Genomic DNA, 23,215 nt, shown 5'->3' on the forward strand with positions numbered 1-23,215 from the left:
TTTTCTTTATTTTGCCTTTTGCCGAAGAAAATAAATCGTTTTCCTTTTTTTTCGTTACGCAAGCGTCCTTGCAGTTAACGTGATGCAGAAGAGCGGATGTGTTCGAAGGTTTGATTCGTAAAAAATTTATATATTTTTAAATTATGTAAATAACAAGAGGAACTCGTTCCATGCTCGCTTGTAACTTACAAATTATTTTTTAAAATCGCCTTATCGTTTTAACTATAAACATCAGATTTTTTAATTTATTTGTTTTATATGTGCAACTCTAGAAAGCAATGATATAACTATAATCTTTTAATATAATTTCAGCACACATGCATTTTAATTAAAATATTAAAATCGTAATATAAAGAATATAGAATTTAACATTTTTTCGCGATTTATTCTCTCGAGGTATCAATAGTTAATAAGTATCAAGTATTTATTAGAATCATCACCGCGTCTCTACTTCGTAGATGTAATTCATAATAGCTGAAATGATAACATCTAGATCCTGAAAGAGCACGTGTTGTTCACCGTGTGATTTGCTGATCATTTTTTGTTGATCGTTCGCGGGACAGAGCAGGGCAGAGCATCTCTGCGGCTCGCAGACGTAAATTATCCTCCAGAGCGAACAAAGCATCTCCTGGTATTACGATGGCAAATGCAAGTGACCACGACGACAGTGCAGAGTGTTACGCTCGGCAAAAGCTGGCCATCGCGGATAAGTTATATGCCGCAACATATTTGAACGAGACTGATGAGACTAGAGCGAACGCCCTCGCGGAAATTAAACGCTGGATCAAGGAGAAAAAAGACTTACATGCACAAAACGGTAAAAACGGATAACGATCCCACGTAAAATATCGCGTTGAAATTCAATTATGATTAATTAATTCCAAAGATAAAAAGAAGTCACCTTCAATCCGCGGAATTGTGACGTGACATCTAATATATATTCACTTAAAAAAAAAAAATGAAAAATGATGTAACACACAAGTGGCGTTTAACTTTGCTAGCAAAAAGCGAAGTGAGAGTAAAAAAATCAATAAATAATAGTAAATAGTTACCGAATAGAAATTTTTTATAATAAAGTTTGTTCTCGCAATATTGTATTTCAATATTTTTTTAATCAAGCAGTTTTTCAATTAGCGATTTAATTAGTTAAAGAAGCAAGAAAGAATATCTACATTTAAAACAGAAATGTGCATAATATAATAATTTTGGTACGCAAGTTTTTGAATATGCGGAATATTTGCGCAAGCAAAATATACCTAATTAGATTCAGTTTGAAGTGTGTTTCGAGGAAAATTAAATTATTTCTCTCTTTCTTCCATTGTGTGTGTGTGCGGAGAGAGAGATACTTGAGAGCATAGTGTACACGAGCGAATGTATAAAATTAAGCGTTTAATTAAAATTCTTTGCATTTCTAAATTAAAAGAATAAGAAAAGAAATTCATTTTACTCGCTACTTAGAACTCATTTTTATTTACATTATTTTAACTCTTTAACTAGAAATTAGACTTATATTTTAACTTATTAATTTTATATGTTTAATTTTTATAAGTATAATATAAAAAATTATATAACTATAATTTTTTAATATGTTTTATATATGCATTCTATTTTTAGAAGATTTAATGCGTGTTACATTGTAATGAATTTAGAAATTAAAGTTTTTTCGCGCCGCTCCGAAATAAGTAGAAGTATCTATATATCAAGTGTCTATCAAGGTCATCAAACCATTCAAACCGAATCATGGTCGGCAGCAGATGGCACAATTTCTGATTATCGCAGTTGATTCAATAATAGAGCTCTCTGCATACACCGCAGAGTTGATCCGTGTTATTTGTCGTGATACATAATTACACATTGCATTAAACATTGCATGCATTTGACATTTGTTTTATCTTACGCGTGACAGTGCATCTACTCTGTTTGCAGACACGTCGAGTCTCTCTCCGGTGGGCGAGACTTCGCGTTCACCAACATTCACCAACGTCGCGATGGCGAGCACTTGCAGTGGCAGTGTTGCGCCTCATGCTCCACAAGAGCTAACTGAAGAGGATAAAAGATATGCAGCGGCAATTTTGAACGAGACCGACGAAACGAGAGAGAACGCTGTCGCGGAGATCAAACGCTGGATCGAGGACGAACTGCGCATACGAATCGGTAAAAATGACAGCGATCCTACGGGCATGTTGAAATTCAATTACGGCTCGTTACTTCGGCAGTACAACTCATTCATCTTTAATTGACGTTGACATGAAATTACGCCGATTCACGTTAGATGTTTAGCTCTCTGAATTCATTCTTGATTGTGTAAAAAAAAAGGAAAACGAAAAATAATGTAACAAATTGTTTCTGATTTATAATGAAGAGAAAATAATCTGAAAGTTTTGGCAAATAATAATAAATGATGAAATATAGTAACTCGATAAAAGACCTACGTGACAAAGTTCGATCGTTATTGCACTATTGCATTTTGCCATTTTGTAAGCCAAAATGTTTTTCAAAACTTTATTTTAATTCTTTATTAATTAAAAATCCTCATCTTATTCCGTGGCACGCATTTATAAAATATAATTTATAATACCTGATTTATCACTGTTTCAATTATAAGCTTTTAGTTAAAGGAACTCTTTAATGTGTACACAGATGACTTTCTCATCCTGCGATTTTTAAGAGTATGCAAGTTTGATCTTGAGAAAACTAATATCAGGATACGAAACTATTATGAGCAACGATCCAATTTACCAGAATGGTACATGAATAGAGATCCGTTTCGACCAGAACTGCAGGAACTGCTTGAATTGGGGTAACGAACAGTATTTCGAATAATTAATCTAATTTTTTTATTTATTATTTTTTAATCTGCTTTTCATCTATTTTGGATACATAACAGAACTCTTCACTAATTGCAGCTTTAATTTTAAAAATAACAATTTGCATAAAATTACAGATAAATTTACAATAACTTTCTTTTCTCTCTCTTATTTCAAGAATATTTAATTAAGAAATTTCGGAAATATACGAGATGCATGATGTATTGATTTTTTCGAAGGGTTCTAAAATACTTTATTCCCGTTTAGAGTGTTTTTGCCTCTGCGGAAGCCGGATAGTGAAGGAAGATTAGTTATTGTGGTGCGCGGCACTCGACATGATCCAAGAAGACACAATATATCAGACATAATTAAGGTAAATATTAAAATAATACAATGCTCAAACAATTTATGGCCAACGTCGTCACGCTGAAGTATTTTTTTCATTGTTATTTATTATTTCTCGACGGACGATTTTTTTAGATCGGTGTGATGGCGACGGAAGAGGCAATGAAATATTATCCCGCAGCATCCGTGTACGGTTTCGCATCGTTTATAGACATGGTCAATCCAACTGTACGCCATATTCTTCAATTGCGACCCTATATATTAATGAATTTAGTCCACGCGTGGCAAAGCTGCTATCCTATAAGAATCCAAAAGATCAGTATATTCAATGTACCGGCATTTTTCAACGTTATTGTGGAAATTCTCAAATCATTTATGACTGAGAAGATAAAGAATAGATTTAATGTCTATTCACATACGACCGACTGTTTCAAAGATATTCCCGCTGAGATTTTGCCCGTCAAATATGGCGGCACTGATGGTACAATCCAGGAATTAACAGGTAATTTTGATAAATTAAAACGCGGAATAAATTTGACGCGCTTAGTGCACGATAAAGGATGATATTAAGAAACTATTGCCGAGAAAAAGGGATTAACTTCTCTCAGTTAGGACGAGCAATCGTGAAGGCGATAATCACTGAATGCTAAGAGTTTTTCAGATTTTAAAATATATATGAAGCCCTTGTCCAGATTTGCATAAATATTTAATTGAATGTGTGTAATATAAACATTTACTTTTGCAGAATATTGGAAGAAATTAATTGAAGAAAATAGCGGCTGGCTTACGCATAATGATGAGAATGATAGAATCGAATAACATTTCGGAGCAGTAGCTTCAACATCGGTAGAAAATATTTGTTCTTTGTGCACACTTCAATGCATTTGTTACCGAACTAATTATACATCGTGATTGTTGATGCTGATTTATTGCTAATATGATACTAGAAATTATATGAATTTTAAAGCGCATGCCATGTCAATTTTCTTTATCATTAGTTGCTCGTTAAATTGCAGGTCAAAATGCGCTTTCTTAATTCGCAATCACATGTCCCGCGTTTACTATCGTCACGATAGTAACGTCACTGAAACGACGGCATCAGTTATTAATAAAGATAAAATGTTACTCGTTGCAGAAACGAGTTTATTTTTTTTTATGCGACAAGCATTAAAGTATCGCGTGCGATTTCTTTATCAGGAAATATTTACCGGTGACTTTTACAAAGGTTTAATAATAGTAGAATATGTACGGTATAATCTTGTAACACATTTGGTTTTATTTTCCCAAATAAAGGTGGTTTATCAGGCTGTACGTGATTTTTCCCTTCACCGCAGAAATTAAATCATTTTTCTTCTCTTTCGCTACGCAAAAGATTCTTGCCGGAAGCGTAATACAGAAGAGTGGATGTAAGATTTATATACAAATTTTCTATACTATAATATTCTTAAGTTATGTGAAGTGAATAAGAAGAGAAAGTTGTTTTACTCGCTTGTAACTTAAATATTATTTTATTTAAATCATTCTATTGTTTTTTAACTATAAACATCAGTTATTTTAATTTACTTATTTTATACGTGCAGCTTCTCGAAAGCAATTATGTAACTAGAACCTTTTAATATAATTTCAGCTCATACGCATTCCATTTAATAGATTAAAAGTATACTATGATGTAAGGAATTTAAAAATTAATGTGTCTTCGTGTGGCTCATTGACAAGTGCCAAGTATCCATCACGTTTATCGAACAATGCCTCTACTTCGTAGATGGCGCGATTTCTAGCTACTGAGTCATCACTGAAATTATCAAGAGTCCACCAAAGCGCACACGTTGTTCATCGTACTATCTGCTACTACTGTGTTTATCGTTGGTCGTGCGCGTGTCAGATCTAGCATTTCCACGACTCCCAGATCCCAGATGACGGGAGTCATTTCGCGGTGGATGAAGCTTCTCGCGGTGTGAAGGCCCGGACACATAGAAAAACTTAAGCAGTAAAACTCAAGCAGTAAGCAATCAGCCAATCACAGTCAAGAACTTAAGGCACGGCCCTAAGCGGTAGCGAATCCATACCGTTGATTTCTTACTGCTTAAGTTTAACTGCTTAAGTTTTTCTATGTGCCAAGGCCCTTACGATGGCGAACGCAAGTGGCCACGATAATGTAGAGTGTTATGCTTGGCAAAGACTGACCACACACAACGAGGACAAGTTACATGCAGCGACGCAGTTGAACGAGACTAAAGAGAACTCCATCGCGGAGATCAGACGCCATGGGTCGAGGAGAACGACGATTTGCGCGCCCGAATAAAAACGACGTCAATCCTACGCGATTCATTGAAATATTGCTTGTGAAATTCAATTGTAGTGCATTAATTTCGAAGCAATAACACGAAATCCGCGGCGATGTAACATCTGACGTTACATCTAAAACCTATTCGTTTTGATCGCATAATAAGGAGAGAATAAAAAATAATATAACATGTAGCGTTTGACTTTGTTAGCGAAATGAGAAGAGAGAAAGAGTGATATGAAAGTGTCTCTCTCAATAGATAACAATATACATATAATGATAAATAGTGACTCGATAAAAATCTTTTATAATGAAGTCTGTTTATTGCATTTCGTTATTTTTTTTTTAATTTAAATTTTCTATTAGCGATTGATCGTTTTATCTTAATTTATATCTTGAATTGGTTGAATTAGTCATACAAACAAAAAGAGATATCTATACATTTAGAACACAGAAATATGTGTGTTATAATATATTTGTTGGTCGCATCTTTTAAAAGAACAGATAACGACTGTTATTTGCTGAATTCGTTATTTGCTACAGATAGTGCGATTATTACTGATTTGTCGTAGGAATGATAAGAAATATCATATAGATACCAAAATTAACAAAGAGTATGCTATCGATATATTGCTTATTTTTAATCGCGCATCGCGCATATATTATAATGCGCCGCGATTTGCAGATGCAAGTTCCGCGTTTGTTTAGTTTGTTATCACGAGTGAAGTCATTGCAACGATAACTGCGTTGGTTATCAACAAAGGCGGGTACGTAGCTGCAGATTCGGGCTATCTCTTTATGCGTTATGCATTCCAGCATTGTGCATGATTTTTTTCGCTATAGGTATGGATTTACGGAGAAATCTTCTCAAAGGCTCAACAATGCTAGAAAACGCTTTTATAATAGAATGCGCAGTTTTCTTTCACTAAATATAGGTCGCATTTTGTTCAATTGTTTTGCCCTTTACTAGATGGTCTCGGTAAAGAGAAAGAAATTGTTTCTCTTTTTCTTTCACTGCGCGCAGAGGGGACTTGAGAGTATCTCAATGCACGAGAGCATAATGCGCGGATGTATAAGATTAAGTTTTTAATAAAAATTTTCTGTATTCTTAATTTATGTAAATTAGGAGAGATATTTGCTTTATTTATTTTGCAACCTAGAACGAATTTTTTTTAGATTTTGTTTTACTTCTTTAACTAAATGTAAATGTTAGACATACATTTTAATTTTATACGCAGAATTCATAAGTAATAATATGACTATGATGTTTCAATTTTATTTTTTTACGTATTCCATTTAAAAGTTCAAATGCGTGCTACAGTGTGAAGAATTTAGAAATTAAAGTTTCTTCGCGGCTTATATCCTCTCGAAAATGGATATCAAACATTCATCCCGCCCATTCACCAAACCGGATCCGTCATTATGTTCGCTGCAGATGGCGCATATAATCTGATCACTGAACCTGACTTTATCACAGAGCACGTAGATTCCAAAGAGCATGTTTTTGTGCATTGTTTATATATTCGCGTTTATATATATTGCCTGTTGATCGCGTCTAGTGTTGATCGCGCGTCGCTCGTTACAGAGTGCGTGTCTGTACATTGTACGCGCAGTGTCTCTTCGCGGTGACGGGACTCCGCGCGAGACGTTCACCAGCGTTCACTATCGTCGTGATGGCGAGCAGTTGCAGTGACAACGTCATGCATCATGCTCGGCAAGAGCTGACTAGTGAGGATAAAAGATATGCAGCGGCACATTTGAACGAGACCGACGAGAATAGAGAGAACGCCGTCGCGGAGATCAGACGCTGGATCGAGGAGAACGACGACTTGTCTACACGAATTGGTAAAAATGACTGTGGTCTCACATGGCAGAGGCTCTGAATTTGTTTTTGGTCGCGAATTAATACAAAAAAAAAGAGGATAACATTTGATTCCTTTGAATAAAAAAGAAACGCGTTCTTAGAGTTTCATAAATAATTGTAAATAATATTAAATAGTGACTTAATGGAAAATTTATACGATAAAATTCGTTATCGTTTTTGCATTTAAGCATTTTTTGAACCAGTCTTTCGATCAATTTTTCTTTTAAAACATAAAAATGTGTAATTGTATAAAACATGTATGTATTTTGATACAATAATTTGTAATTAATATTAAAATAGAACTTCAAGAATAGAGAATTTTAACAAAAAAATCGTTACAGTTTAGAGACATATATCATCATGATTAAGTAAGTCTTAGACAGAATTTCCATAACATATGTTAAGCGCATATTCCTGCTTTGCTGTCTAATTAATAGATAATTCCTTAACAATGGTTTTGTCTTCATATCTGATTCATATGACGTATCCGAGATGTATCACGCAATTCTTCTATGTTAACTAGGGCATAATAATATGTGCAATACGTGCATATCATGTATTGGAAAATTAATTTCTTGTTAATCGTATGTTTCGGCCTGTATTACGAGCGGTATTCAGGTGTTAATAAAGAATTTACATAAACGTGTAATCCACTTTAATTCAGCCAACGTTTCGACTTACTTGGTCTTCTTTAGGACAACTATTGTTACATTCAAATAAATAAATTAATGTCTATTGAAGCTCGCATAAGAAAATTATATACAAACATTAAATTTTGAAAGTCATCGTCGGTCATGCATCACGCAAGCCAGGTCAAAGTCGTGTTCAAATTAGCGCTATCATCAACCACACATTAACTTTTTAACTTGGTTGCCCTGAAGAAGACTTAGGCCCGGTTTCACCAACGTGATTTAATCTAATCGGTCGCGTAAACTCACTCTTCGTCTCTTTCTAGGGGAACAGTTGGAAAGAAATGAAGAGTGAGTTTACGCGACCGATTAGATTAAATTACGTTGGTGAAACCGGGCCCAAGTAGGTCGAAACGTTGGCTACAAATTAAAGTGGATTACAAATTTATGTAAATTCTTTATTAACATCTGAATACCGCTTGTAATACAGGCCGAAACATACGATTAGCTTTTGTTTCAGACGAGCAAAGATACTTTTATTTATTGTTAATTTTTTGTATAATAAATTTTTATTCATTATTAATATATAAATTATTAATATATAAATATAGACATTATATATTTTATTTTTAATAAAATAACCGGTCAAAATTTATCATTTGCAGAACCATTCCAATTTATCATTCCAATTTATTTTTGCATGAGTATCTTCAGATAATTAAAATGTTCCTAATTTTCACATTTACACATAAATTACTATATAAATTATTTTGGTTATGCGTTTTGAGGATTGAGTCGAAAGTTTGAATAGCAAAATGTCAAGGTATCATAACTACAGAGAGCTCCAGAAAAAAATTGAATAGAATTGTCCCCTAATCAGCAGAGATCACTCGATCTAAATAATTATGCCCATTAGACATCAATTATCTTTATTTCAACTTAATTAGCACTCAATTTATTATTGAACTAATTTTGTTTACCGGCTTATTATGTTTAACTATTGTATCATTATAAATTAAAATGAGATGTCTGATTGTTTGTATTGTTTTAATAATTGTACCTCAATTACTAAAATAATATACAGGTGCAGAAATTTAGAATGTTATAACTTTTTGAAAATGTACGCAAAAACTAGTAATTATTAGTATCTACTCAATAGCAAATTTTGATAGCTTATATATATATATATATATATATTTCATAAAAAATATAGAATATATAATATACATTTATATTAACTTATTTGTTATTAATGTTACATCTGCTATTAATTTATGTTGTTACTTTATAGTGTAAATAGCTTCACCACAAAGATCGCTTCACTATATCGATTCACTATAAATATTGATTGACAAAGATTAAAATTTAATGATTATATAAACGAATTTATTCGTAAAGAATAGAGAATCAAAATAATTTAATTAACATATTTTACGTAAATGTAAACATATTACGTAAAATATGTTGATTAAATTATTTGGATTACATATTCTGTAAAGACCAATTATAAGTAAAGTAAAAAATTCTAACATCAAAAACTCAATGCAGATTGCAATAAACTCAGAAATAATTAGACACTATGAACAAATTAAGTTCATGCGAGTGATGTTATCATTATGCATGCACAGCAATTACGTTGTCAATTTCCATAACTTATCTGATATTACTTTTTATTATTCAACTGTGCTTACAACTCTTGAATTTTTTAGTCAATATTGCATCAGTCTTTCATTAAATTGCAATTTATTAATTTGAATTTCTAACTACTTACTTTTTATGCACCTTGACTGCTATACATAATATATAAAGTTCAAAATACTTTGATTATATATCATTTTAGACAAGAGATGTGAAACTTAATTGCATACATTTGTACAGAATATCTGTTCAAACAAAATTAAGTAAAACATGAAAAAATATATAACTAAATTCAAAAATATGACTAAATTTAAATACGACTAAATTGATATTAATTAAATTGGAATATAACAAAATTGATAACTAAATTTAGTTCCATTAAAGGCAGAAGTTATTAAATAATTCAACAATAATTTTTCTTTGTTTCTTAAAATGTAGCATAATAAAACAGATCTTTAATGTTTTCTGTTAAAAAGATATTAGAATTTATTTCTGAAATTACTGCTCTATGTATATATTTCTAATATTAATGATAATAGATTTAGTACTGTTTTAAGTAACTTTTCATTTGAAAGGAATCTTTAATCTGTACACAGATGACTTCCTTATCTTGCGATTTTTGAGAGTCTGCAAGTTTAATCTCGACAAAACTAAAATCAGGATACAAAACTATTACAAGCAGCGATCCTACTTACCAGAATGGTACATGAATAAAGATCCATTTCGACCGGAACTGCAGGAACTACTTGATTTAGGGTAAGGACCATTATTTCGGAGTATTAATTGAATTTTGTGAGTTTTTTTATTCTCTAATTTATTTTAACTACTTTGGATACATAGCAGAACACTTCACAAACTGCAATTTCAATTTTAATAACAACTTGCATAAAATTACAGATAAATTTTCAATAACTTTTTTTTCTTATTTTTATTACATATATATATTCTAAAAAGAATATTTAATTAAGAAACTTCGGAAATATACTAGATGCATGACTGTAAAACTGAAAGATATTTTAATTTTTTCAAAGGATTCTAAAATACACTTTATTCCCGTTTAGAGTGTTTTTGCCTTTGCGGAAGCCGGATAGTGAAGGAAGATTAGTTATTGTGGTGCGCGGCACTCGGCATAATCCAAGAAGACACAATATATCAGACATAGTTAAGGTAAATATTAAAATAATACAATGCTCGAACAATTTATGGCCAACGTCGTCACGCTGAATTTCAGCCGCTGAAGTATTATTTTCATTGTTATTTATTATTTCTCGACGGACGATTTTTTTTTAGATCGGTGTGATGGCGACGGAAGTGGCGACGAAGAATTACAGCCTGGCGTCGGTACGTGGCTACTCGGTGTTCATTGACGTAGCCAATCCAACTATGCGCCATGCTGTTCAATTGCGACCTCAAATAATAATGAATTTGGTCCACGCGTGGCAGAGCTGCTATCCTTTGAGGACCCATTCGATAAACATAATAAACGCGCCCGATTATGTCGATATTGTTCTGAGAATTTTCAAATCTTTCATGTCTGAAAAGATGAAGAACAGATTGTACGTCTACACACAGAGGACGATGCAAAACTGTTTTGAGGGCATCCCAGCTAACATCTTGCCCGTCGAATATGGTGGTACCGATTGTACATTTCGAGAATTAACAGGTAATTATGGTAAATTAAAAAAACAGTACAAAATTGACGCGTTTACTTGATGATAAAGGATGTTTCTTATTAAGCAAGTATTGCCGAAGAAATGAACTATTTGCAGTTAAGACAACAATCGTTTAGGCAACAATTTTTAAATGTTTGCTAAGATAGTTCATCGGATATGAAATACATTTATGTATATTAAGTGTGTAAATTCCCATATATTCAATCATATAATTTGATATGTATATGTAAAATACAAATATTTTTCTTTTGCAGAATATTGGAAGAAATTAATCGAAGAAAATCGCGATTGGCTTATGGATGATGAGAAGAACAACATAGCTATTTCAAAGCAATAGTTTTATCGACAAAATATGCTCTTAATATACTCTTGGATATTTATTATTAAATATAGGTTGCACTATCTCTGCGAATTTTGTGAGAAAAGAAATAATTACTCTGTCCACTTTGCACTTAGAGCCCTAATCTATTTGATTTCTTATATGATTTCTGCATTTTAATTTACACGTATAATCGATATGTGCAGACAATAATACACATAATAACTATACAAATAATAATATAACTATATACGTTCATATAAAAATATGTTTTTATATTTGTATGTATTTTATTTAAAATATTGGTATTGCTTTTTCGCATCTTCTAAACTTCTAAAAAACCATTGTATGTACATGTAGATTTGCTACAGCGAATTTCTGAATTTATTATCTGCTGCACATGGATCAGTTATTAAATATGATTTATCGTAAAAATGATAGCAAAGATTATATAGATTCCAAAGGGCATGCTATCAATCCCGTTTATCGTTGACAACACATGTACGTTAAAATGCGCCTTCGGTAGATTTGGAGTGGAATTTGTAGAGCAAATTCGCTGCTTAGTATTATTACTATTATTACATGCGTTCGCGTAATGATATGCGTCAAAATATGACGCGCTAGAAGAAAAAATATATAATAATACATTGGAACGAGACTAGAAATAAGTCACCGCAGAGATCAAATGCTGATTAGATAAAAATGTCAGCGGTAGTTCTACGTAGCAGGCGCGTTAAAATATTGCTTGATGAAATTCAGTTGCATTATTTTGTTAGCAAGTCGATTAACTTTATCAACGCACCGGGAATTTTGATGCAATTTGTCGATTGTCGAATCTATCGATTTTTAAAATATTCATGAACAGCGGAGCTGAAAAATAAATTGCGTATCTATACACGATGCAAAATAATTTCGCAGATACTTCAGATGTCTTGTTGATCAAATATAGATGACGCTCTCTGAGGATATATTATAGGAATTAAAATAGGTAATTGCAGAATAGAGCGATGCGCAATTGTTAGTATAGACAGTCAAGAATGCTTCTTATTAACCCAAAAGTTGCAAAAAAAAAAAATCCTTTCCGTAGTTAAGATTGCAATAATACAGACAATTGCCTAAGCAATATTTGTTAATAATTCATCATTTCTATATATGTCTGATGTGAGCTCGCATATTTACATATATAATTTGAGTAAGATATACATTTAAAAAACGTAATTTTATATAAATTATGTATTGGAAGAAAGTGATCAAAGAAAATCGCAAAAATTAACGACAAAAAATACAAGATAATTTTGGAGCATTAATTTAGAGATAAATCGCGATCCAATTAATCCGCATATAGATCGTGAAACTGATAGAACGAGCGAAAAAAAAGAAACAGTTATATTGTAATATGTCGAGACAATGATAATAGAGTGACTTTCTGTGAAAAAGATATATGTATATATATATATATATATATATATATATATATATATGAGTTTCATGTCTTTTTTATATATAAGTAAAATACAATACATTTTTGCATGTTGTCGAGTTTTCTCTCGGCGTCGCCCATTTTTGTTGACAATTTTTTCGCTAATTAACAAATGCCCGATGGCATGCAGTTTCCCTAGTTGACAGCACGATACAATGATCCGCATGAATTGCACTTTACGGACGATCACAGTACTATAATTTATTCATACATAAAATATCAAATATACATATATTATGATAAAAAATTGCAGCATACACGTACATAAATCTGCGTTGGTTTTTATTTTTTAGTGATTAAATCATTATTTATATATAATTTATATTTATACGTCACTGAAATGATTGCCACGTATGGCAGATAACATTTGTTGATATAAATGTTATCGTAGTTCACGAGCTGTTATCAGGTCATTGTGAACTAACGAACGATAAGAATTTTCGACACTGCGCCGTAATTCTTACTTGTTCATCATGTATACCTATAAAATATACACGTCGAAAAAACGCATGCAAAATAATAATGAAATAAGAATAAGTATTATAATTTTTTGAACGCGCGCTGCGGTACTGTCGGTTTTTTTTTTTTTTAAATTCTTTCTACGTCCGATATCGTTGCGAGTTAAATAAAATACGTACATACTTAAAAGTCATGGGCAAGTAGAATCGCGCTATACGTTTAACCAGCTATTACATATTAATTTACGTAAAACTTACTAACTACGATCCCATTTTAATCCCGAGATGATGTTTTACCAGGTTCCCTTCACCGTGCCAGATCTCCAACAAATGGCTTCGTAAAGGTATCGCTCCTGGTTTATGATCGCCAATGAGGATTACATGCGGTCCAGCGAGGGTATAGGCATCGCTTATTATTGTCCACGATGCACGCGACGCGAATGCTTAATTACGAGCGCATAAATTTCTATTCGCGATATTCCGGGCGTGAATAGACACGATGAGGGGGAATTATTGGCCGCGTTCAGCAGAACTGCTGAGAGTGCTGAGTTGTCGTCTTATCAGCACGCCACGTTGATTTGTTGATTCTAAAAGTAAGAGCCAATCACACACGCATTCGACTGCTACTACTTCGATTGCGGCTTGTTCTGCTGAACACGTCCATTGTTCCTAATATATTTCGCGCGACACGCACAGTACTGTCAAACGCATTTTCACTATTTCTATTTTCCCCGAATTACTTAATCACGACCCTTTGTGAAAAAAAAAAGAAAAACGAATTAAGCACAAGTAGGAGCAGAGTTTATTCGTTCGAGGTGTCGCGTGGTGAAGCACTTTAGTCTGCGAGTTTTCTTTTCTCTGCGGCACGATTTTATAAAATATTTTAGTTTATATGTAAAAATAAACCAACTCTCACCTTTGTTTATATTAAAAAATTATACTATTATTGTGTGCGAAGATAAATTAATATTATGCGTTTTCAAAACCATTCAAGACGTTATATTGTTTGCAATCTCTGCGCATGATAAACGCTTTCCGCATTGAAGCTAACTTCGACAGAAATGTCGCTATATAAGTCGTGTAAATGGAAAGCGCCGATTCTATTTCCCTCGATCGCGATCCTCGAAAAGATCGGTTCGTATAGGAAGAATCCTGGCGGTATCCTCGGGCATCCGCGCTAATTTTTTTTTACAGACGCTGGATAAAAATATGATCCCTATAAACAAGACGCACGAGGCAAACGCGGCAGTCTCACGCATCTTATCTCATCATCGTATTATACATTTATTCGAGAGTTCCCATTACGCACACCAACACATACACATCACATATACGCATAACACAGACATACATACGCGCCTTGCACGCGCGACACGTGAGCCTTAGAAGCACATTGAGCACACGCAGGAGCATCACATGTATCGGAGGTCCATTCGCGGCGGAGAATGTTGCGAGATCGTTGACATTTGGAATCCGAAGCCGATCTATATCGAGATCCAGGAATGCTTTATACTGCCGCCGGGCGATTGAGCGATGGCAGTCGGTTTCCTGAATAGAGGATGTTACGCAACGTTCCTAGATAGAAGAACCCTTCTTGGATTGCGGAATTTCTTCTCGGCCATCGACATCCAATTGCATCTACAGTCTCCGCTAATTCTGTACGATTTCTAACTAATGCTTCGTTAAATTTGACCCCAGTTATAATACAGCTATGAAACAGGTAAAGAAAGAAGAGTAGTGTCCTCGATGGATCACTTCGCTCTCGGGTGGAGAGACGCGAGTCCCGAATCGCGACATCCATCGAACACACCATTCGCCACCGATTCCCGATTCAATTCGTTCCTCTACGGGGAACATTCGCTCCCTGATTCTGAGCTCTTTCTCTCTCTTTCCCATTCTTTCTTTCTTTCTCGTCTATCCGTCGCGGAATGTTCGCGAGTCACTGTACACCGAATACAGTCTGGACGGAAGGCGGAAGTTACGAGCTATCCTTATCCGCGCTTGAACTTCAGCACCAGCAAGCTTATCGTGAGGAACACGATGATCCAGATGATGGTAGAGATGTAACCGTTGTAAACATTCGGCTCCGTAATGCTCCAGCCGCGGGTCAGCATGGACCGCAGGGCGGTCGTCGCCATCGTCAGTGGCAGACCTTGCGAGATGTATCGCAGGACCGTCGGCATGCCCTCCACCGGCCATATTACACCTGCAAAACGGAATAATCAAGTAAACGTGGAATAGAGTTCGCCGAATGTATCTTTTTTTTTTATTTTGCGTTTAATTTTTCTCAATTCGATTTAACTTTTGCGGGATCGCTTTCGCGGCAGAGCAAATCTCTATTTTTAATTCTCTCATTTATAAAGTTATAGGTCCGTACAAGACTCGAGTCTTGTGTATGGGCGCTTGAAATATTTATTAAATTTACGCTTCAGAGAGAAAGAGAGAAGAAAAGAGGAGAGAGAGACAAGAAGAATGCAGAGCGATCTGAACAGTTTGTCCAACGATTCGATTAGGGCACGGCGCGCGCGAGTATTGGCCGACTTTCACTTCTGGTGACGGCAAGGACTTCAGCGCGTGACATTTAGATCGAAATGATCGTCTAATGTCTAATGTAACGATGGACTCGATTAAATTTGTTGAATACGGGATGATTGCCATGTTTATTTTACAGCGATGCGTTACGATGTCAAGCGCATATTCAATCTGATTGATAAAAGCAACTGATATGAGAATCGCGTAGATCTGTTTTAATTTTCGCGCGAGTTTCATATACATAGCCATAATTGTTAGATACTATATTGCGAACAAAAGCCTTAAAATATCCCGAATTTGCTTATCTTTCTCATCAAACTGTGATTTCGTCACTGTGATTTCATACATACCACTGAGAAGAAGCGTAGGATAGAAGCTGCCTAGAGCCAGTTGGATGGCATTCCTTTCGAGTTCGCAAATCGCCGAAATCACGAACCCTGCGAGAAGTAGAAAAATCCGGATAATATTGCATCTTTTGTCTTCTAATTATCGAAATTTGCCCGTTCAAAGAGCAAGGAAATTGCGTATCTTTTATTTATACTTTGAAACATCTTTCTTAAAAATTCTTGATTATTATTATTATAATATATTAATTAAAATTATTTTATCATTATATTATTATTTAGTATTATTTTAACGGATACACTGCGGTGAATGAGAAGCCCTCCTTGCTCTTACCGAAGCACATGCCGCAGAGGCCTTGAAGGATCGTCAGTATGATAACCCAGCCGATGTCGCCCTTGCATTCGACGCCGAACACCAGGATCATGAAGATCAGTACTAGAGCCGTCTGACCGCACATCACCACGAATTGCGTGACCACGTGGGAGAACAGGATCTCGCCGGGCGACACACCAGCCACCCAGCTTCGATCAAGCAGGCCCTCCATCCTCTCGATAATCAGCGCCGATGACGTTAGCGCGACCGCCAGGAAGAAAACAATGCTGTCAACAGAAGTCAACTTTGCAAAACTACGTCGTAGAAAAGATTTTTCTCAAGTGTTTTGCGCAAGAGATATAGAAAGAGATTATGAAGTGCCTTATTGGATTTTTATTGAGAAGATCTTGGACTTTTCGAGAATGAAAAGAATAAAAGTAAATCCAGAATCTGATTATAAATAAATATTAATGAACTTGAGAACTGTATAAATAAATTGAATATTAATAAATAACTTACGTCAATATTACACCCGGTGCCACGAAGTCCGTAAAGCTCGGCTCGTTGGTACCGTAAATGGGGTCCTTGAATTGAATTGGCACGTCAGCCAGTTTTGCGTTCTGCCCGCAGGCCGATAAAAGGTCCTTCGCAAAATCTCTATACGAATATTGAAGATTTCTCGCCAGCATCAGGCCCACTTGTTGATCTGAAATTATAAAATTTTTTATAACGTAGACGTTTTATATTCTAAGCAAACGTGGCCATTATAGCCACGTCTAGGTATATGGACACGTCTATGTAAATCACGTCTATAAATCAATCACGCGTCGTTGAAATGCTTTGGTAAAGCTACACGTGCGGAAAAAAAATAAAATTTGATTGTCAGACTTACAATTATAGTTATGGCACCATAAAAAAGTTAAAAAAGTACGATACGGATTAAATAATACGACTCAAAAAGTAAGACTTAACAAATTTATCGATGTGGAAATATATTTTGTTAAATTAAGTAAACTAATAAATGCTGGATAAAAAATTTGGCTCGAGGGGTGAATAAAATATTTGAGATAAATTCGAGCCACATCTAAGCTTGACAATTTTATTATCTAGTAATTATTAACTAGAGATATATTTACTAGACATATCCAGCCAAACTCTGATTTCGCTCTGATCAAGGGTCTCGTCATCGGACTCCTTTCCCAAGGCCATCCTCGCCACGAGGGCGTCCGTGAAGTTTTCCGTAAAGTACAAAGTGCCCCAAGCTTCTCCTCTGCGTACCGCTTCCATCGCCGAGTCCGGATCCGGATAGTATTCCTGCAACAGAAAATGAAATGGAATAAAAATAAGCAAAAGTCACGTTCATTACGCTTGTCGCACATTGATTTCTCTACTTAATTTAGAATTATATTAATTATCATCTCGTTCACACTTATTGTGTAGTGTACTATGTATAATGTATTGTATCGTTACGTTATATTGCATTATATAAAAAATATCATGTATATTTATTATATATTTTTATGTAATAAAATTAAGACCTTTATCATCGTCTCGTTATCCAGGAAGTGGAGATACCGACAACTGAGAAACGTGAAACTGCAGTTCGTCGAAACGGGGCACGACATGTTCTCGTAAAACATCTCGTGGTTCACTATGGCCAGTTTCAGTCCCGTGGGATCTCTCCCGATCGCCAGACAGAAGAGGATCACTTGCATCACCGGCAGGGCGAAGATGAACAGCATCACGCTATGCATAAAAATGAATTGTTGCGCAAGCTATTTCAGTATAATCAAGCAGTCACTCATTTAGCAGCCGCTTCATAAAATTCTAATTTATTTGTGTATTTATGTGTGTGTGAATAACATATCTTTCAACAGGAATGTTTTAACGACATCCCCGATAGCACTAATATCCTATAAATATTCATATAACGTCCATAGGCATTTTGGACATAATATGGACATCCATGGGATATTGTGTGCTGTCTGGGATCAGGAACAGTAAAGTCATTACGGAATTTATAATATTATTATGCCAATGACTATTCTATTAATAACGTACCCGATGTTCCGCCACATGCGTAAGAAATTCTTCTGCAGAAGCGCTTTAATCTTGCCCCAACTGGTGACCTTATAACAATCCGTGAAGTCGCCGCAGTCGTCGCATTCGAGGACAGAACTGGCTTTCGCACTCGGCAGCGGTTTGCCGTTTATCTGTTTTGCGAAATCATCGTTACATGTATTAAAATAATTGCATATGATCAACAACAAAATGATACAATAATAATTTTTAGAGTTTTATTTTGAAATTATATAATTTTCTTATTTAGCTCCTTGGTTGAGAAGCGTTCGAGCTATGATGCACGTCTTCTTCAGAAACGATTAATATAGCTATTAATATTGATCGTAATAAAAGAGAAAAATAATAAATTATCACTTTTAATCTAATATGTTGTTTTTACACATTAAAATGTGAAGATCACTGAGAGTGGGGGGTGCCGAGTTTTAATAAATTGCAACGACACAAAAAATACTCGCATGCCCGGGGTAAACGTAAAAACGAAAAAAACCCGCGTGTGTGCATCGCCGACTTTAAGTGGCCTTAATCTGTCGTGGGATTTGCATCGGAGTAATCTCTTACATCGTAATGATTCGCTATTCCATTGGTAGAGTCGTAGATCAGGACCTCTTTGCTTTGGTGGAAGTTGAGGCCGACAACGCCGGACTCCTCCGTCACGTATACCGGCTCGTCTTTTTTCCCCCAGTTTAAAGAAGCCTGTGCGCAAAGAAAAAGAAGCGTGGCCGGTGGCAATAAAACGTGATATTTAATTAATGCAAAAACAATCCAAGATTGGCTACGGAACGGATAAATAATTTTTTGCACTAACACACGACACACATCTTGAATACACAGAATACACAGAAATGAGAAATCGACATTGAAAAACTGAAAAAAATCTTAATAGAAGCTAAAATTAAAAAGCTATTAAACTCTCAAATGATAAATTAATGGCAGCATCGATGATTATGAAATATTTAAATTGACAATAGTATTATAGAAGTGGCTAGTACTACTGGTGCAATAGAGACAACGCAATTACTTTCATTCAAGTTGATTGCCTTTTACATTGTGCAACGTGCCGAACTTGTTAATCTTAAATTTGCGAAACAATGCCTATCGATAAGTGTCAAAATGTTTTTTATTTCTGAAATTTTTCGCTTACCAAGCTGATGTTGTTCGAGATATTCAGTTCTGTCGGCGGTTGAGCATATTGTCCTTGCTTTCTGGAAAGTTTCAGAAAGACCTCTTCGAGAGAGGAGCAATTGTACATTTGCAAGAGAGTTCTGGGTGCCTCCTCGGCCAACAATCGGCCACTCCTCATCAAACCGATCTGTTAACAAAATTATTTTTTTTATTGTCTTTTTTAGCACACGTTGAAAAAAAGTTTCCATAAGAATTTGATTTAAGAAGAATTTAAATTTAAATTTAATTAAATTTTGTTATCTGAGGAATTTTAATACTTATACTAATTAATAAATGAAAGACGCATATTTTTCAGAGTCTCCGATTTAATTGTGAGTTTTAGCCGGGAAGAAAAAAGAAATAAATCGAAAGAGGTAATCTTTCTATACGATGAAAACGCGAAGCATTCTATTATGTTATTTATCCTGAGATACGCGAACTGCCGGCAAAAAAATCGAGATTGCACTCTTTGCACTGTAATTTATGCCTGGCGTAATATGCAGGCGGAATAACTAGCCAATGGCATGATAATAACATGCAATCGACCAACAAAACGTTAATCGTTGGCTGGATTCGTTATTAATGCGGCGCGATTTGTGCCTATCGAGATCGTTATGCGCTGGAGTTATTTAGTAATCGTTCCTTCGAATATATAAAGTCAGACACTTACACTAACATTGACTAATTTTAATCATGATTTTTGATCGTTACTTTTATGTCGGAAAGAGAGAAATCACAATTATATATATATATATATATATATATATATATATATCTCAAGATTAAAATTAATTTATATTGTCGAAATCGACGTTCAGTTAAACAAAGAGAACGACGATATTACCGTGTGCGCTTGTCGGGCTTCTTCGATGTAGTGAGTCGTTATGATGACCGTCTTGTTACCATCTTTGGTAATTTGAACCAGGTGGTTCCATATGCTGGAAAAAAAAAAAGAAAAGCCATATTTTAATTATGCGTGTTCAAGCCAAATAATACACATTTATATGAAAAACACGTTTTTTAAATACATATAAGAAAACAAACAAATGTGTATATATTTGCATAAATTAAGAGAGAGATTAAGTTAAACACACGTCTATAATATAATAAAATGCGTATAAGAAAATATGCAAGAACGTTTTGCAGCGTCATCGTTTCCGCGCGACAGATTCCAATCATGATTATTCTACGATTGGGGACTCTGCGATCATCATTCGCAACGTGATCGGTATGTACGCGTAATGTATGCACGCGTATATGCTTTTGTGAGTGTGCGCACATGAGACTCGGTATTATTTATGCAGTATCTCGCGCTCGCCGCGCAATTCTCGCGCTGACTTCTTGACTTCTTTGATACCTTGAACCTTATAACACCGGACTAAAAACGCCGGCAGGACTTTTGCATATTCAACAGGCGAAGGATGCATTATCGCGCGGAAGAACATAAAAATAACCTGGCGCGGAACCTTGTAGAATCATGTGCGAAACCGAGAATTTACTTTTCGCGAACGGATTTTTCGAGCTAACCGCTGCGATACACGAGCAATGTCGAGATTAGTCGACAATTTACAAAACTAGACCGTAACAAAGTAAAAGTCGAAAGTAGCTAGCTGTGCTCGATGTAGAGACGTTTGCATTACTATGTATATTATTAAAATTAAATATCGACATGTATATTTAAAAAAAAATTCATTTTTTCACGCACAAGAATTTTATTTAAGAGTTGGAGGTAACTAAGATAATTGATACATAGGAAAAGAATTTTACAGATACAAATTTTTTAGTGATCGATCTACTTTATGAAACTTTATGTATAATGCTATTATATATATATTGTATTAGCATATTAACGTTCTTATTTTTTAAAAATAACGTTAAAAATTGAGTATGAAAATTAATGAATCGTAAAAAGATCAGTTACACTATGCAGTTAATATAATCCAACGAGTAATTAGAAATTCGATCGTCAATCCGGAGAGGCGAGATAATTGATGATTAATTAATTCAAATTGTAATGTATATTAAAGGCGCGGAACACATCGAAATGCGATTAAGTTGAAAGTGAGTTATGACTTTCCTAGTCCTATTCTCCTGGAAAGCGATCGGGTCCATAAACTTTCCGCGGGACAATTGTGCACGATCGAGGAGTAAGAGAAGTGTGAGGCTGAGATGTAAACGATCGTAACAAAGCTGTATACTTTCTCAGATAATGGGCAAAGCGCTTGAAGCTCTTGCTTTAATGCCGCTCAAGTAATAGCATTCTTTATTCCTTCCGTGTGTGAAATTTATTTGCCTCGGCAACATTTATGAAAAGGGTGGCGAAACGTAGAAGATGACAACAATGTGGTGATTACGGTAATTGATTTCCCGTTGTAAAGGCAGGATATTATTGTGGAAAGCATCTCGGTTAATTATCCGGCTTCATTCGTCTCGCGAATGAAAGCGATAAATTTTCTTCTGCGTGAACAAGCTTCGTTCATTTTCACAATCGGAAACAAAACGTTACGTAAAAATAGATTTCGCAAATCCTTCTAATTTACTGTACTTGTAGAATGTAGATTAATCCAGAATAAATCCATTTTGACATTTACTTTAATGATTCGTGTTTTCAAAAATACTTTTCTAAAACCCATTTACTATACCTTATTTTTTATAAATTTGCGCTTTATGTACCTGATATTATTTAAATATTTATAACCTAGCAGCCTTGTACAGTTACATCCTTGACATTATTGCTCGGAGCTCCTCAATTTTACATAAATGTACATATTTGTATTTCAACACGTTTCAATATAATAATTTCTTGTAATTTTATGTCAAGAAACAATAATTGATGTACAACAAAACTTACTATGACTGACCATTACGGTCATTGTAAAGAGATTTAAAACCGATCGATATTATTTTAGAAGTCAAGGTCCTACATTCAAAGATAGACTTGAACATTTTGAGAAATTTCTTTGCAAACGCAAGCACTAGCCAGGATCTTAATCTTACTTGTCGATAGACGTCAAGTTCGCGCCATTCGATTCGTTTTATCGTAGATAATTACAAGCTTTTGTTATTTAACTCAAATTTCGAGTGATTTGACGACGGATAGAAACGGAAAGAGGCCACGTGAGAAACTATACGAGAGGCGCGCTTCGACAAGTTTCATTCCATTTTTTTTTTACTTATTCGTCGTTCGTCGTCCAGGCCCGTGCGGGCGACTACTTTCACTTAAAGTCAAGCTTAAAGCGTGACTTACGGATTCAGTGCATTGGTCACGGGTCCGCTGGTATGCGCG

General features: G+C 34.8%; 3 protein-coding genes across 11 annotated transcripts in view; 2 read left to right on the forward strand and 1 right to left on the reverse strand.

Moving 5' to 3' along the window:
* Positions 1 to 66: 66 nt before the first annotated feature.
* Positions 67 to 4,459, forward strand: LOC143899901 (retinol-binding protein pinta-like). 2 transcript variants are annotated; one of them, XM_077410680.1, is made up of 8 exons: positions 67 to 108; positions 564 to 817; positions 1,927 to 2,154; positions 2,641 to 2,800; positions 3,075 to 3,180; positions 3,288 to 3,654; positions 3,898 to 3,998; positions 4,169 to 4,459. In XM_077410680.1, exons 1-7 carry the CDS (start codon positions 83 to 85, stop codon positions 3,969 to 3,971), a joined length of 1,215 nt encoding a protein of 404 aa, XP_077266806.1. In that variant the 5' UTR covers positions 67 to 82; the 3' UTR covers positions 3,972 to 3,998; positions 4,169 to 4,459. The 2 variants fall into 2 exon arrangements, with proteins under 2 accessions (XP_077266806.1, XP_077266804.1); XM_077410678.1 differs by having other exon boundaries at positions 3,898 to 4,459.
* A 369-nt stretch (positions 4,460 to 4,828) lies between these two features.
* LOC143899908 (retinol-binding protein pinta-like) lies at positions 4,829 to 13,476 on the forward strand. Of its 4 annotated transcripts, none has more exons than XM_077410701.1 (7): positions 4,915 to 5,153; positions 5,272 to 6,203; positions 6,996 to 7,281; positions 10,164 to 10,323; positions 10,629 to 10,734; positions 10,858 to 11,230; positions 11,495 to 13,476. In XM_077410701.1, the coding sequence occupies exons 3-7, from the start codon at positions 7,110 to 7,112 to the stop codon at positions 11,575 to 11,577; spliced, it is 894 nt and encodes a 297-aa protein (XP_077266827.1). In that variant the 5' UTR covers positions 4,915 to 5,153; positions 5,272 to 6,203; positions 6,996 to 7,109; the 3' UTR covers positions 11,578 to 13,476. The 4 variants fall into 4 exon arrangements, with proteins under 4 accessions (XP_077266830.1, XP_077266827.1, XP_077266828.1 ...); XM_077410702.1 differs by having other exon boundaries at positions 7,022 to 7,281; XM_077410704.1 differs by having other exon boundaries at positions 4,829 to 5,153; positions 5,272 to 7,281.
* Snu (ABC-type transporter snustorr) overlaps positions 13,221 to 23,215 on the reverse strand; it is a 52,225-nt gene continuing 42,230 nt past the window's right edge. For all 5 annotated transcript variants that reach the window (XM_077410638.1, XM_077410637.1, XM_077410639.1 and 2 more), the window contains 10 exons: positions 20,774 to 20,867; positions 19,910 to 20,077; positions 19,327 to 19,461; positions 18,748 to 18,899; positions 18,225 to 18,432; positions 17,823 to 18,000; positions 17,206 to 17,392; positions 16,708 to 16,973; positions 16,380 to 16,466; positions 13,221 to 15,703 (listed from right to left, as the gene is read on the reverse strand). In XM_077410638.1, the coding sequence (XP_077266764.1) occupies positions 15,489 to 15,703; positions 16,380 to 16,466; positions 16,708 to 16,973; positions 17,206 to 17,392; positions 17,823 to 18,000; positions 18,225 to 18,432; positions 18,748 to 18,899; positions 19,327 to 19,461; positions 19,910 to 20,077; positions 20,774 to 20,867 (1,690 nt within the window). In that variant the 3' untranslated portion in view covers positions 13,221 to 15,488. The remainder of the gene's footprint in view (positions 15,704 to 16,379; positions 16,467 to 16,707; positions 16,974 to 17,205; positions 17,393 to 17,822; positions 18,001 to 18,224; positions 18,433 to 18,747; positions 18,900 to 19,326; positions 19,462 to 19,909; positions 20,078 to 20,773; positions 20,868 to 23,215) is intronic.

This window comes from Temnothorax americanus, unplaced genomic scaffold, assembly GCF_048541705.1.
Source record: "Temnothorax americanus isolate GAGA-0224 unplaced genomic scaffold, ASM4854170v1 Scaffold29, whole genome shotgun sequence".
NCBI lineage: Eukaryota > Metazoa > Arthropoda > Insecta > Hymenoptera > Formicidae > Temnothorax > Temnothorax americanus.